Genomic DNA, 15,332 nt, shown 5'->3' with positions numbered 1-15,332 from the left:
CAGTATTTATCATCTGAGTGACTAGCCTTTCTGTTTTCGGGGAAAATCAGACAAGCATGAAGTAAGGATGCCAGTTAGAAGGCTTTTGAGATCATCTCAGGGGAAAAGCATGGCAGCTGGGGTCAGGTGAAGGGTGAAGCCGGAGGGTGGGAAGGCATTGGGAATCAAGAGCTCACTCAGTCTGGTACTTCTTGGGTGAGGTGTGTACTGGTTGCCCAGGCGGAGAAGCCACATTGGCTGTTGTTGTCATTGGTCTGCATCAGGGAAGAGGCCAGGAGGCAGCATAAACGTGGACACTGTGGGCACAGAGCAGGTGTTCACATGGAGGGAGGATCAGAGATGTTACAGCCAAGTCCTGGGGCAGAGTATGCAAATGTAGTAGGATGCCGGTGGCACTTGAGGTTAGTGACTGTGACTTTAGAATGATACCTGTGAACACAGTGGGGGTTTCCCTCTCAGCAGGTTCAGCAGCTGGATTTAGGGGCGTGGAGCAGATACATGGTAGGATTTAGCCTGTTTGGGTCGTGCCAGGAGTTCCAATGAGGAAAGAAAGGGCACAGGAGTCAGAGTGTGAGCAGTCGTGTTGTGATGGAACTGAAGTTGGGAATCAGTGTGAGGACATGAAGGACATGGAGAGCGAGGTGAAGGTGGTGGCAGCAGTAGACAGCCGTCCAGTGGGGTGAAGCTTGCTGGGATCAGAGGGCGGGAACTGCAAAGCCAGAAGGCAATGGTGTGCTTAAAACTGAGGTCTGGGGGTGTGCAGACATTGGTGGGAAGGCCAAGCGGTGATGGCTACACACGATGCAGATGCACTTAATGCTTCACACAGTCAGTTTCTGCTAGATCTACTTTGCTACAATTTTTAAAAACCAAAGGAGACAAGGAAAGTAGGGCCCCATTGGGCCTTAAGTCCCAGGGACTCGGTGGGAGGCAATTTGGTCACAGTGAAGGCTGAGCCTTGGGGTCAGAGAAAGTCTGGCTGACTTTGTCTTTGTGGTGAGGTGAGCAAGAGTTAGGTAGAGAGACTGTTTCCGTGTTCCCCAGCTCTGGAGCCCAAGGACAGGAGGGCTCTCTGTTGTTCTGATCTTTGTTCTCTGAGAACCTAGTGCAGCACCTGGTATACAGGGGATGTTTGAATGGTTAAAAAATGAGCTCTATCCAAAGAAAAAACATCAAAGAAGAACTTCCTGGCCTTGCTTATCAGCAAAGGTCAAATAATTTCCCCCAAAAGTGGTGAAGAATGAAAATCTAGAGCTGGTCTCAGGAGAAGAAAAGATTTTTGGCAAAGGTACAAAAGAATTTATTGCAAAATCACAGTTTTAAACTGGAAAAAAAATAAAACCATAAGAAAAGGCTATGAGTGTGTAAAGAGCTGTTTGAATTAAAATATTTCCACCAATGTAAATGATTCCATGGAAAATTTGTGATGTGATAGTAGATTATCTTATTCTTGTACTAAGTAAGAAGATTATTAGCTCATAAAAAGTTAAGGCTTGGGGCTCAAGTGGTAGAGCACCTGCCTAGCAAGCATGAAGCCCTGAGTTCAAGTCCCAGTACTGCCAAACAAAAAAGTTAAGACTTGGTCATTTATTGTAAACTAAGTGTAAAAGGTTGAAACCATAACACCCTCTTTAAGATAGATCTCAAATTCTAGAGATCAGCTTATCCGTTTTATTATTAACACTTAAAACTAGCAACTGGAAAACAATATGCCTCTGTACATCTTCAAAGACTCTCATATGTCTTTTTAGTTAATAGGTATCGCCTTTAAAATGTACTTTTATATTGAGTTTATATGTTGTGTTTTTCCCCTAAAAGTTGAGACGGGGCTGCCTGGCCCAGGTTTTCTGTGGCCAGGTCCAGAGAAGCCCTGGATGGCGATCATCTTGCGTTGTGAAGCATGTTCTGCAGCTGCCAGACCGTTATCATGCCCCGTTCTTCTTGTTGTCGTTTTAGTGACAGCTATATTGTGCGTGTCAAGGCTGTGGTTATGACCAGAGATGACTCCAGCGGGGGATGGTTCCCACAGGAAGGAGGCGGGATCAGTCGCGTAGGGGTGTGTAAGGTCATGCACCCCGAAGGCAATGGACGCAGCGGCTTTCTCATCCATGGTGAACGGCAGAAAGACAAACTGGTAATGGCAGACACACACCACGCGGTTAAAGAGCAATGACTGATTTCTCTGCATTTAACTTATAGCCCTCTTCCCTTGGGTATTTTTTACTTCTTTCTCTGACTTCAGACTCTTTTGGTGATCAATATGGCTTTTCTTTCTGTCATGGCACAAGGTATTTTAAAACGAAAGCAGACTCTTTATTATGAGTCACCTAACAGTGCAGAATGTTGAAGCCCTGAGTTTTGCGAATGCTGGGCTTGCTCCTGGAGCTTGCCATTGAGGTTTGGGTGGTGGAAGGGAAAGCGCCAAGGCACGGAGTGTCATCTGGCATTTGGCTCCCTCTAAATAAATGTTTATCTAAGAGATGCTGTAGCTTTTATTTCAGAAGTAAGGAGTAAAGCCAGTTTGGAAAAAGAAAGTAACAAGAAGTAGTGGTATGACATGTCTATAAATAATTATCCATGTTATAAATAAATACTTGGAAAAGTAATCATTATCTCACAAGAGTGAGGGATTGTTAGTTCATAACATACGGTCTCATGAAGGAGCTTGGATGTCCAGTTCTGTGTTATGCTAGGAGGAAAACAGAGTCTATTTGGTTTTATTTGTTTATGTGGTGCTGGGGAATCGAACCCAGGACCTCATGTACTAAGCACATAGCCTACCACTGAACTATACTCCCAGTCCCAGGTCTGTTTAAAATTAACGGCCCTAAACACGGAAGAATAGTACTCCTGACTGTATTTGATCATGGAGTGTGTATTCAGAAGCCTACAGATGATTCAAAATGCTCAAGATTGTTGGTGGTGGTGCACTGTGAGCACAGCTGCCTTCCAAAATGTGCAGGATTGCACAGGATCTTACAGAGAAAGTGCAGACAAGAATATGTCAGCGTCGCTGGTGCCAGTTGCTCACGCCTGTAATCCTAGCTACTCAGGAGGCAGAGATCAGGAGGATCACAGTTCAAAACCAGCCCAGGCAAATAGTTCATGACACCCTGTCCCCCCAAAAAAAAAACACCACATAAAAGGGCTGGTAGAGTGGCTTAAGGTGTAGGATCTGAGTTCAAACTCCAGCACTGCAAAAAAAAAAAAATCAGTGTTGTGTTTGAGACCATTTGCAGTGGCATCTGTTGAATTTTATGTGTTAAGTGCAAGAATTTAATCTTTTGCAACCGCTATAAGAATATAGTTTTAAAAAGTCACTAAATAGGTAAGACAGAACTGTGTAAATGTTACATAAGGATTAATGGAAATGGCATTTTCACACTTGGTTCATTTCTAAAAAATTCAAAAGGAAAATACAGCTAATCTTAAGAATCTTCAGGGAATTTCCTACATAGTAGTCAAATAATTATGCATAAGATTCTTGGAATAAAGGCAATGTAATCTTACTTCCAAGAAAAGGTGAAATAGCTACTGTGTATTCAGCATTTCCCTGTGTTAAGTGCAGTGTTGCGTTCTATCATTTGGCTGTATTCTATTGTATGTCTACAGCAGCCTGTATGGTAATCGAGATCAGAATTTGGAAAAATTTCTCGTTCTTGTTGACCAGTTTCTGGGGTCTGGTACCAGTGTTTGATACCTTCTCACAACAATCCCAAAATCAAACCCAAATTGCACGTGTATAAACCACCTTTAGACCTCAGTGTAGTGCCTTCTGTCCCCTGCATAGTTATTTTTATATAGCTATAATTAGCGTTTGTAATCAGGCTTGGGCGTTTTTTGTTGTTGGTTCTTTTTTGTGGGGCTGGGATTGAACCCAGGACCTTGCCATTGAGCTACATTTCCAGCCCCTGTCGGTAGCATTGTTTATACCAGTTTGGTGTTCCATTGTTTTGGCCATCTCCTCTGTGTCACCTATTAAGGTTCTTTCCATTCTACTCCCCTCCCCAGCCCCAGTGTTATAAAGACACAAACTTCATGCATTTTCCACATTATTTTTTTTTAAATAATTTGGAGGAGTCAGATTTTCAGACTTTTGATATATGTATTACTAGCATGTATATGACACATGGAGGGTCTTGTTTTAAGTCTTCACTCATTTGCTAAAATAACAGTGGTATCTAGCTGAAATGATATCTTTCTCTTTGTTAAACAGTCATAATAAATTATCTGTTAATGTTCTTTGTATATTTATCTATTGGGACCTTATTTTTCTCCTTGATATGTGCTTGCTTATATATAAAAATATTACTGTTCCTCTGCCATATTGCTACAAATATATTTTGATAATTTGTTACTTGCCTTTTTATTTTTGTTGATGTTCTTTTTGTACAAAATTTTGATAGATTTTTTTTTTTATTTCCCCCCTTTTTATGTTGTTATGTTAGCCTGTTACCTTCTGTGAAGGGTTGCATATGCTATGTTTCCTAGTATCTTTATGGTTTGTCATAGAATATTTCAATCCCTTTAGCGTTGTGGAGCCCACCGCCCTTAATTTTATAAAGGTATTTATGAACTTCTGTCTTACAATGAGTTGTCCGTTGTAATCGCAGTCTTTTACCACTTCATTCAAGGCCCTTAACACAAACACCCTCAGTGAATTCCTGCTACATTCTGAAGGAGTAAGATACTCCTGTCCCCACACTGAGCTCAGGAAGTGTCTGCTTGCTGGGTCTGGACCACAGACGTGGCAGAGCCAGCGCTGGGTCCATTTCTTTGTGAGGACAAAGCACAGCCTCTTTACAGCAGTAACTGTCACTACTACTAACAAGGCAGTTCCAGTCTCTGTCCATCCCGCTGGAGTTGTGGGCCAGTTTCTTCTGTTTGTTGCTGTTCTGCAGGTCATGTTGTCCTGAAAGACAGCCTCATCTCTTCTGCCATCACATTGCTCCGTCTCTCCCTCTTCCCGTCCCTCTCCACTCTCACTCTTACAGTTACCATACTGACACGCACGCACCAAGTTGTACTTCACTGTTACAGTCCTTGCCTGTTTCACATTCTGGGAAATTCTTGATGCCTGTCCCCATACACTCCCATCCCCGCCCCCACCACCCCCACTACCACCACCATCCCCACCACCATCCCCACCCCCACCCCCCCACCACCATCCCCACCACCACCACCACCACCACCCCCACTACCACCACCATCCCCACCCCCACTACCACCACCATCCCCACCCCCACCCCCACCCCCACCATCCCACCACCATCCCCACCCCCACCACCCTCACTACCACCACCACCCCCACCCCCACTACCACCCCCACCACCACCATCCCCACCACCACCACCCCCACACCACCACCACCACCACCACACGCTGTCCTTTGCAGACACAGTGGTTCCTCCTTTGTCCTTCCAAGCTTTGCAGAGATGCAGTGATGAGTGTAGAGGTGTGGAGGCCATTGTTGGGTGGATGGTGTCAGACCCCCCCCCCCAGTATTCCATCTACTGTATGGAGAACTCTTTCTGACAGAAGCATTTGTTTTGCCAGTAGTTTTTCCAGTGTAGTTCTAGAATGCAGCATGTTGTGAGCATGTTTCGTTTGTTTTGGGGGGCCTTGTGAGCTTACCTGTCATTGTTTGTGCAGGGAAACAGACATGTGTTCCAGACACCCATTTACCAGTAGTTAATTCAGATAATTTTTGGTTAAAATGGGGACAATCAAGTTTTCCTGAAAAATTATATGCAAATTAAAACTTGCTGAGTGCCATCTTATTTTAAATGGATTAGGGGAGTTTATTCCTTAAGCAAATTCTGTCAGAAACCAGTTCATGAGGATGAATCACAAAATCTTAAGAACTGACCATCTCAGTCAGTGGCCTTGTGTAGGTCAGTGAGCATGCTCACATTTGGTGGGAAGGTGAGTTGGCACAGCTCTCGAAAAGGCAATTTGAAACTGGGCATTGGTGCTGGCAATTGTCTGTAATCCTAGCTACTTAGGAGTCTGAGAGGATCTCATTTAGAGGCCAGCCCCGGCAAATAGTTAGACCATCTCCAAAATAACCAAAGCAAAGTAGCCTGGAAGTGTGGCTCAAGCAGTAGAGTCCCTGCTTTGCAAGCCTGGAGCCCCGAGTTCAAACCTCAGTTCCGCCAAAAAAGAAAAAAATTGACAGGGTTTTATCTTAAATGTGCGTAACTCACAGTTCACATCTAGAACACTATTCCGTAGAAGCAGACTTCCACCCAGAGATGTATGGTTGGCCACAGTTCTTAAACTTTTTCACTCTAAGTATGAAAGCCCCTAAAGAGCTCTTTTTTTTTTTTTTTTTTTTTGCTGAATTATAGCTATTAATATTTACCATATCAGAAATTAAAACAAGTCAGGCACCAGTGGCTCACTCCTGTAACCCTAGCTACTCAGGAGGCAGAGATAAGGAGAATCATGGTTCGAAGTCAGCCCCAGCAAATAGTTTGCAAGAACCTATCTCGAAAATACCCAACACAAAAAGGGCTCAAATGGTAGATAGAGTACCTGCCTAGCAAGTACTGGGTGGGGGGGACTCTTAAAGGACTCTTAAATAATAATGATATTGTAAGTAAATAACATTTTCCCAACAAATAACTATGTAACTATTTTGCAGAACAAAAATAAGTCATGAGCCAGGGGAGTGGCTCAAGCTTTAGGAGCACCTTCCTAGCAAGTGGTAAGGCTCTGAGTTCAAACCCCAGGGCTGCCAAAAAAAATAATTCATAAGAAAATAATTTTTAAAAAAATTCATTCAGAAGAAAAATAATTTTTAAAAAAATAATTCATAAGAATTTGTATTTTTGGACATCTCGTTAGTATCTGGCTTAATAGCAAAGGTTGAATTCTCTTGTTTTTAGTCTGTTGTAAGACATAATTGTGGTTGAAGTATCTAAAGATAGTTGAAAAGGAGGAAATAATTAATAATCTTTTCAGATAATTCTTCTTTGATACCTCATCAAATTCCAACCAGTAGTAGTTTTTTATGGATGGAATCTGGAACCAGTGATAAGAAATTTTCGTGTTCTTTTACATTAAAATGCACTGGTTTACTTTCACTTTAGATGGTTCTTTACTCCTGCCTGATTTTGTAACATCCATCAGTCATCTAGAAAATAAGGGGTTAGTGAGTTAAGCAGAGCTCCCAAATGTTGGCCCATTTCATCCTATAATATCAAAAAATAATTACATTCCTTTTTTCTTTCTTTTTTGTGGAGGTACTGAAGATCTAACCCAGGGTCTCACACATGCTAGCCAAGTGCTCTACCACTGAGCTGCATCCCCAGCCCTTTTAGTCTTTTACTTTGAGACAAGATATCTGAGTTGCCCAGGCTGGCCTCGTACTTGCTGTCCTCATCCCTCACAGTAGCTGGGGTTACAGTGCAGTCCACCAGGCCGAGCGAAAGAAGATCAGACATTTCTTAATACCACAGACTTGTGATACGTGAGCCATGACTCGACTCTGTACTCCTAGCTACTTGGAAGGCAGAAGTTGGGAGAATCACGGTTCGAGACCAGTTTGGACTAAAAGTTCATGAGACCCTATCTCAACCAATAAGAAACTGGGCTGGTGGCAAGCATCTGTCATTCCATTTATTTGGGAAAGCCTAAATAGGAGGCCAGACCAGGATAAAGCAGTACCTCAAAAATAACCAAAAGGGCAGACGGAGTGGCTCAAGTGGTAGAGTGCCTGCCTGCTTAGCAAGTGTGTGGCCCTGAGCTCAAACCCAGTACCAAAGGAAAGAAAGAAAAGTGTTTAAGTGTAGGAGAGCTATCCAAAGTTCTTATTTTCACTTGAAAGTTCAAATTTTATTATTGGCAACAAATATCTCCGGTTTTCCTTGAAGTGACAAAATGTCTTGTCAAATTCCCAACTCTGATTAAACATATTTGGTCTTACTGGGTTGTTTTTTTGTTTTTTTGGGGTTTTTTTGTCTTTTGAATTAGTACACATTAATCAAATGAGGGGGTTTTGTGGTGGCAATTCAGTACATGTGTACCATGTCCCTTGAACAAGTTCACTCTATTGATTCTTTTTCCAATAAAAATGACCCAAGAAACACACAGGTAGCTCAGCTCACTGCTGAAACAGTCACACCACACTTTCCCTTAAGGCTGTCATCCCTCCTCATATACAGAAGAGAAAAGGCCTGGAGAAATACTCCTCCCTCCCCGCCTGTGCCTCTTGCAAAGCCAGGTTTTCTTCCTGTACTTCATCCACAGTGGAGTGTTAGAGCATGCTGGATGCAGAAGGCAGTGTGAGAACTCGGTGCAATCAGAGGCCAAGACAGAATCAGATAATTTCTACTGTATCAGTAAGGACATGCCTCAGTAAAACTGACATTTCTCCCTTAGACAGAGTGGTGAAGAATCGGGTGGCTTTAGTACAGTGTGGTGCCACCATGATGCTTTATTGACACTTCCACTCACCATTTCTTTTCCTCCAGTAGCAGAAATGTCAACACAGTACAAAGGGAAAAGCAATGCCTTATTATGATGCTAAAGATAGTTTTCTCATCTTAGACCCCCCCTAAAGGGTCTGGGATTTCAAGGAGACTAAAAGGCCCATAGTCCAACCTTTGGAAAGTGTTAATGTATAAATTGATTACAGTGTTGTCCATAAAAGTGACCGATTACAAATTCCCTAAATGTCCGTTAGTTTTTGTTTAATATTGGTGGGGTTTTTTTGTTTTGTTTTGTTTTGTTTTTGGCAGTACTGGAGTTTGAACTCAGGGCCTACACCTTGAGCCACTCTACCAGCCCTTTTCATGGGAAGGGTTTTTTCGAGATAGGGTCTCGCAAGTTATTTCCCTGGGCTGGCTTCAAACCACAATCCTACTGATGTCTGCCTCCTGAGCAGCTAGATGTGAGCCATAGCACTCGGCATAACTGTCTCTTAGTATGGAGGATGCTGGAGTCAATCCAGTATATCCACATGGAGGAGTATCACACAGCCACCAGGCAGATCTGTTAGTCCCTTCCTGCATCTCTTAGACAGCTTTCGTTGTTTTGCTTTTATGTTTTGGTGCTGGGAATTTGAACCAGGGCATCAAACACATGATTACCACTGAGATATGTGGACTCCCCCATCCCCTATGGCATGTTTTTAAGGAAAACAAAAGACAAGGGCTGGGATGTAGCTCGGTGGTACAGCGCTTGCCTAGCATGCCTGAGGCCCTGGGTTCGATCCCAGCACCAAAAAAGAAAAGACAAAAAAAAAAAAAACCTCTCCCCCCCAAAAAAAAAAAAAACAAAAGACAAATTGCCAAACACTTTCTGGGTGTGGCTACATTTCAAACACACAAACTTCTGTATGTCTAAGGAAGACACAGCAAGGGAAGTGGGGTGTTCCCCACCGTATGGACTGTGGGTGACATGGAAACAGATGTTGAGGAGGGAGAAAGAGTAAGACTGGAATAGAGGCGTCTTGCATTCATCTCAGTTACTTAACTCTTGTCAGTTTTTTAAAGCCTCCAACAAGACTCTAATCACTTTTCTCCCCATGCATGTCTTTTTAAAAAAATATGTTTTCAAAGCCCTTCTTGAGTTTTACATTCATGTCTGATTTTGTGTGTGTCAGAACTTCCCCTGAGCCCTTATATCTGTTCTAAAGATCAAGGCAGCTGAACTGTTTCATTTTCACTGTTAAACCTAGATAAACTTAGATACATAATGGTGTCAGTTTACTTACAAGGACATAAAGAGGTACCAGATTTCTCCCCATCCTCTCATTTAAATGGAGGGACTTACTTTACTTAAACTTTTCTAAAATAATACCTTTGTAATAATTTCACAGTTGGACAATGTTAACCAAAGACTAATTTTTTTTCTACCCTAAAAATATGGATAAACTGAGTCTTTGTTTTTGCAAAAAAGCATTTATTTTGAGACCATTACATTCTAAAATAGATAACATTTGTTAGATAAAGCCTTGGTGATTTGGCTTTCCCCAGTTTGGAATGGGGTTGGGCTCACATTTAATCATTGTACTATTCTTAGGGGAAAATGGCCATAATAAGCAATTTAATCATAAATAGAATTGTGGGAGAGAACTATTGTCCTCTTTCAATACAATGTTATAAAGTTAATTGCTTGGGACTGCTAATTAATATACCAGTTTGAGTATTAATCTTATTTATTAAGTTAGCGAACATTTATTAGGCAACATTTAATTTCTTTTTGCTTTGATGTGTTCTTGAAATTTGTACTCATTTAAAAATATTTTTAATACAAATTTGCACTAATTTAGGCAGTTCTTCACACGTGCCCTTCACGTAGTCTAAATTAATAAGATCACATTCTGTTAATTACAGAGCTTTGCCAGAACAAGATCAAGGCTATTAAAACTCAGCAAAATCATTGTGGTGTTTAAAATGAAGCCATGGGAATATCCTAGCTGGTTTGGTGTTTTTATGAATAAAGCATGAAGTTGCAGTCATATGAGTAGCTTGCATCTTCTTTTCTTTAATGTGAAATAAACTCTTGTATCTTTGTCACCAGTAGCACTGTGCTAGACACAGCAGGGGTTTTATGCTATCCCTTGATATCTAGTTAGGAGAATGAGAGTAATGCACATTGAGCTGCGATAGTAATATGAAATCAGGTACTAAATTGTGAAGTAACCAGGAGAACTGAGTGAACACAAGACCACACCTTGATGGTGGAGTCAATGAGTGTGGCCCTGTTAGTGTTCTCAGTGACTTCTGAGCACATTCTTGTTCTCGTTGATAACCTTGGTGTTATCTCCATCTTAGAGATAAAAACATCAAGGGTCTTGATCTAAAGATTAAAAAGATCAATCAAGGTTAAAACTCAACAAATTTAGTTCTGCCAGGACATTGTTAGAAACTTGGAGAGTGGCATAAGGATCTTGATGTAAAGTTAATAGCACCCCACCCTGGGGTGACAGCAACTGAAATGAGGTTCATAGAAAAGGTGCCGGAGGACAAAGGAAATGGACTTGGTGACTAATTGGACAAGGAAAAGCAGGAAACTCAGGAAGCAAAGATGGCCATGGAGGTTTTAAGCCAGAGAGAATGAGTGGAGAAGGGTTGACATTGCCAGGTATGACAAAATTGAGAGAAGAAACTAGTGACAGAAATATCAGAGAAATTCAGTAATTTTCAACTTGTTCAACTTAGGGTCCCAGGGAGCCAGCCTCCCATGAGGACAAGGGAGGGAAGATTGAGAGCTGTTAGTACCAAGGTCATAACAGAATAGATTCAAGACCTGGGCGTCAGCCTTATGCTCCACAGTTAGAGCAGGAGGAACAGGTAGCACTGGTTTCTTCCCAGGTGGAGAGGCTCTCATGTGAAGGCAAGGGGTGGATAGTTTTTGTTAGTTGCCACCAATGATGCTTCCCAGGTAGACTTCTGTAACCAAACACCATCACGGCTGTTCTGCAAGTAACCAGCCTGTGTTTCAATCCTTCAGGTGGTATTGGAATGCTATGTAAGAAAGGACTTGGTCTACACCAAAGCCAATCCAACGTTTCATCATTGGAAGGTCGATAATAGGAAGTTTGGACTTACTTTCCAAAGCCCTGCTGATGCTCGAGCCTTTGACAGGGGAGTGAGGAAAGCAATTGAAGACCTTATAGAAGGTACTGAACTTGTCACTGTACCCTTAGTGGGACTATGGAAATGTTCCAGATTCTTCTGAATTCCAACAGTCTGCCATCATATATTTGTGGTTTGTGGGAGGGTTTGGGGGCCAGTTCAATAGATGCCAAAACTTTGGGAAGCTCCAAAGAGAGTAAAATGACAGTGCAGGGGCAGAAGTGATGGATTTCAGAGGTAGGAGTGAACATAATTGGTTGATAGAATGTGCTTTGGAAAAACAAGCAGTTCCGGATTTCATGTCAATGAGGTTTTGACTGATTTCACCTTGTGCTGACTATTGAAAGGGCTACTTTTGGTCCATCTTGGCTGAGAAGCAGAGACTGGATTCTGGCAGGTCCAGATTGCCCCAGGTCTGCTTACTGTTCTGAAATCAGAGCCTGGGTAAACAATAGGGGTCTGTTTTTCCTGGGGTCCTGGTTTGGTGTAGACCATACTCAGAGGGTGACAGTGTGTATTGCTACATCTGATCCTGGCCTGTATGTGCATTTGTTATTCATGCTAGCCTTGGCTACAGTCCACAGGTTCAAACATACAAACTCTCCATTTCAGCATATCTAGTTAGTGCCATGTCTGGATCCTGTGAAGAAAGAAATTTCAAGCAACATGTGTTAATTGCAAATTCAGAATTTTGGGAAATTAGTCGAAAAAGGATATTTCATTTGCTTAAGAAATACAACTGTTCTGAAGTTATTGTTCGTGGACTTGCAGAGATAGAAGGATCTCTATCTGAGTCTGGCCTGGACAAAACTATCTAAAATGAATGAAACCCTATCTAAAAAATAAACTAAAAGCTAAAAGCTGGGGATGTGGTTCAAGTGGTAGAGCCCTCGCTTAGCAAGTGCCGGATCTTAAATTCAATCCCTAGTACTGAAAAAATAATAAGGTAAAATGTCAATATTAAACATAGCTTTTAAATGTTTAGAGAGAAGATAGCTCTGATATTATCAATAGAAGTTTGCATTGTATCCATGTACTTACTCAAGTGACACCGGAAATTTGATTTCTCCCACTTGTAATTTTTTTCTCTATCCTTTCTCTATCCTTACTCTTTCAAAGAATAGAGAGGAATCCTGAGAGACAACTAGGAATCACCTTCTGTGATCTCTCACTGGAAATAAAGTGTTTCTCATCCCTTTCTCAGCAAGTCTTTTAATTGCAATTTTGTATAGTAGCAAATAGTTTCTAAGTGCCCATTTTAAAAGACCTGATCAAGAAAGGAAAAGGCAGGGAATAATTTTTTCTTCTGATATATCTACTGATTATGCAAATTTAAATGTTGTTTTTGGGGGCTATTTCTTTTGGTCAATTAGGTTAATTCTAATCGACCATTACTGGGTGCTATCAGTTGGGAAAATTGAGGCAGTTGTGCTGATTCACAAGTAGAGAAAAGGGAGAACAAGTAAGTGAATTGAACTTAACTGGCCAGCTCATTCCACAGTGGTGTAATTGATGAGTTTTCTGACAGGACCCTTATTTCGACCTGGAAAAACAAAATTCCCTGGGTTTCTGGGATTGCCAACAGGCCAGGTGTCTGCTTAGAATATAGCTTCCACAATCTGGGGTTGCTGCGTAGTATGTGAACTTAGAACTGGAGGTGACCATTAACCTAGTCATTCAGAACTTCCTCATCGATACATGAAAAGATCAGCAAAGCTAAGTCTAGTTTACACCTGAGACTATAGCAGGTGTAACTGGTGGGGGGAGGGTGGAGTCCCTGTCCAGGACTTTTCCCTACAATACTGGGACCTCAAGGTCACTACAGAGTTGCACCCCTCAACCACCTCCATGGCGCTGCCTCTAGTGGCTGGTGGAGAAGTTTGAGGGATTGGAATAATAGTATGAATGGTTAGTTTGAGGAGTGAGTTAGTTGTAGTTACTCTGGCAGTAATACATTAAAACACTGAACTCCCCGGTAACTCGCTTCTGCTAACGATTCATACGGAAAAGGAACAGAGCATGGTTTTATTAAAATGCACGCGTTAAGGCTGGGGTTGTAGCTCAGCACCTTCCTGGCCTGTGTAAGGCTCTGGGTTCAAACAAGTAAATCTTTTTAAATAATTAAATTTGACTTCTACTCTGTGGAAACACGTTTTTATTTTTGTCTTTTTAGGCTCAACAACATCATCTTCCACTATTCATAATGAAGCTGAGCTTGGTGATGATGACGTTTTTACAGTAAGTCTCCTGCAACCTTTGCTTTCCTTGCTAGGTGAGGAATAGATAATCTGAGAAAGGCTCTCTGAGGGCAAGAGAGATCCTGTGCAGTGTGGCCTTTGCCGTTGCTATGTGAACACTAAGATACCTGTCTTGCTTCAATTTTTTGTGTGTTCGGTTTTCCCCATTGCTCATACTGCAGCACAGCTCTCCTGGAACCGTCCAAGTTCTCACGAAGTCTTCTCTCAGATTTAGAGGGACCAGCTGCTGTAGTTCAAACATGACAGTCCCAATTTTAGCACCTTAAGTCCCTCATCCTGGGAAACACCACAGACACAGGCAACTAGGAATAGTTGGTCACCCTTCTTGGACTCTTCTGTTAACATGTTCCCTGGCACAGAGAAGCAAGCCAGAAGGCCTCTCCTGATGAGTAATTCACATCTGATAAGAAAGGCCTAGAGGCTGAGTTGAGGTTAGGCCCAAGTGTGCTCAAGGAGGAAAGTGCTTAGATGTTTTGACACAGCTGAGTTAATGGGATGTAACTGGGGACAAAATGATTTCTCAGCTTGCTTTTTCATTTAAATCCTGTGCTTCTGGAAGTTAATTAACAAGTAGTTCGTTGCCTGCCTGCTGTGTACTTAGAGCCACAAGTTAATGTCAGGCAGCATTTGCCAGCTCAGGACCTTGACCCACAAGACATACTTGCATTAATAGATGACCTAAAAACAAACTGTGCTTTGTGCAGTGCATTCTGATATTTTGTTTTGTTTATTATGAAACTTCCAAAATACGGAAAAATTTAGAGAATGGCATAGTGAATACCTGTAGCAGTTGTATCGTTCTGGCACAGTAGCTTGATTTGTGCCAGTGTGTATAATTACACACATGGGCCATGTGCACACATGCACCTTTTTTTTTTTAATCCATTTGAAAGTAAGTCCCCCTAAATTCTCCCTCATGCATCTCCTTAAAAAGGCATTCACAAGAACTTTAGGGGACTGAAGTTAGTCTGTGTTATCATGCCATTGTACCTTGTCCAAGAACATAGAATATGCCACACAATTAATGCTAATGTACACTGTGTACTTTGGGTGATCCTTATGTGTCAGTGAAGGCTCACTGATTTTAACAAGTGGATACTCTAGTTGGGGTATTGCGAGTAGGGGGGCTGTGTATGGGGGCGAGGAATATATAGGACTTACAGTACCTTCCATCCACTCAATTTTTCTTGTGAACCTAAAACTGCTCCAAAAAATAAAGTTGAATGAAGTTGGTTTTGGTTTTTTGATGGTAGTACTGGAGTTTGAACTCAGGGCCTCATGCTAGCTAGGCGAGTGCTCTGTCACTTGAGCCCTGAATAAAGTTTCTGAGTTTTTTTGTTTGTTTGTTTTTAACTGTTTGCTTGTTTTAAATAAGGCATTCCCTACACGGTCACTCCATTCCTATCCCTAAGTGAATTAATAGGGATTAATTTCACCTTATATCTATGTCATTGTTACCCAGTTATCTCAGGACTGTCTTTTGTAA

At 41.8% G+C, this 15,332-nt stretch overlaps 1 protein-coding gene across 2 annotated transcripts in view; it reads left to right on the top strand.

The window, feature by feature from the left end:
• The window catches only part of Spred2 (sprouty related EVH1 domain containing 2), a 114,145-nt gene that overhangs the window by 78,250 nt on the left and 20,563 nt on the right, over positions 1–15,332 (top strand). For both annotated transcript variants that reach the window (XM_020161680.2, XM_074049855.1), the window contains exons 2-4: positions 1,957–2,134; positions 11,464–11,632; positions 13,762–13,826. In XM_020161680.2, coding sequence (XP_020017269.1) covers positions 1,957–2,134; positions 11,464–11,632; positions 13,762–13,826 — 412 coding nt within the window. The remainder of the gene's footprint in view (positions 1–1,956; positions 2,135–11,463; positions 11,633–13,761; positions 13,827–15,332) is intronic.

Source organism: Castor canadensis, chromosome 12 (genome assembly GCF_047511655.1).
Source record: "Castor canadensis chromosome 12, mCasCan1.hap1v2, whole genome shotgun sequence".
Taxonomy (NCBI): Eukaryota; Metazoa; Chordata; class Mammalia; order Rodentia; family Castoridae; genus Castor; species Castor canadensis.
The sequence above is the reverse complement of the archived record's forward strand: the minus strand, read 5'-3'. Positions and strand labels throughout refer to the sequence as shown.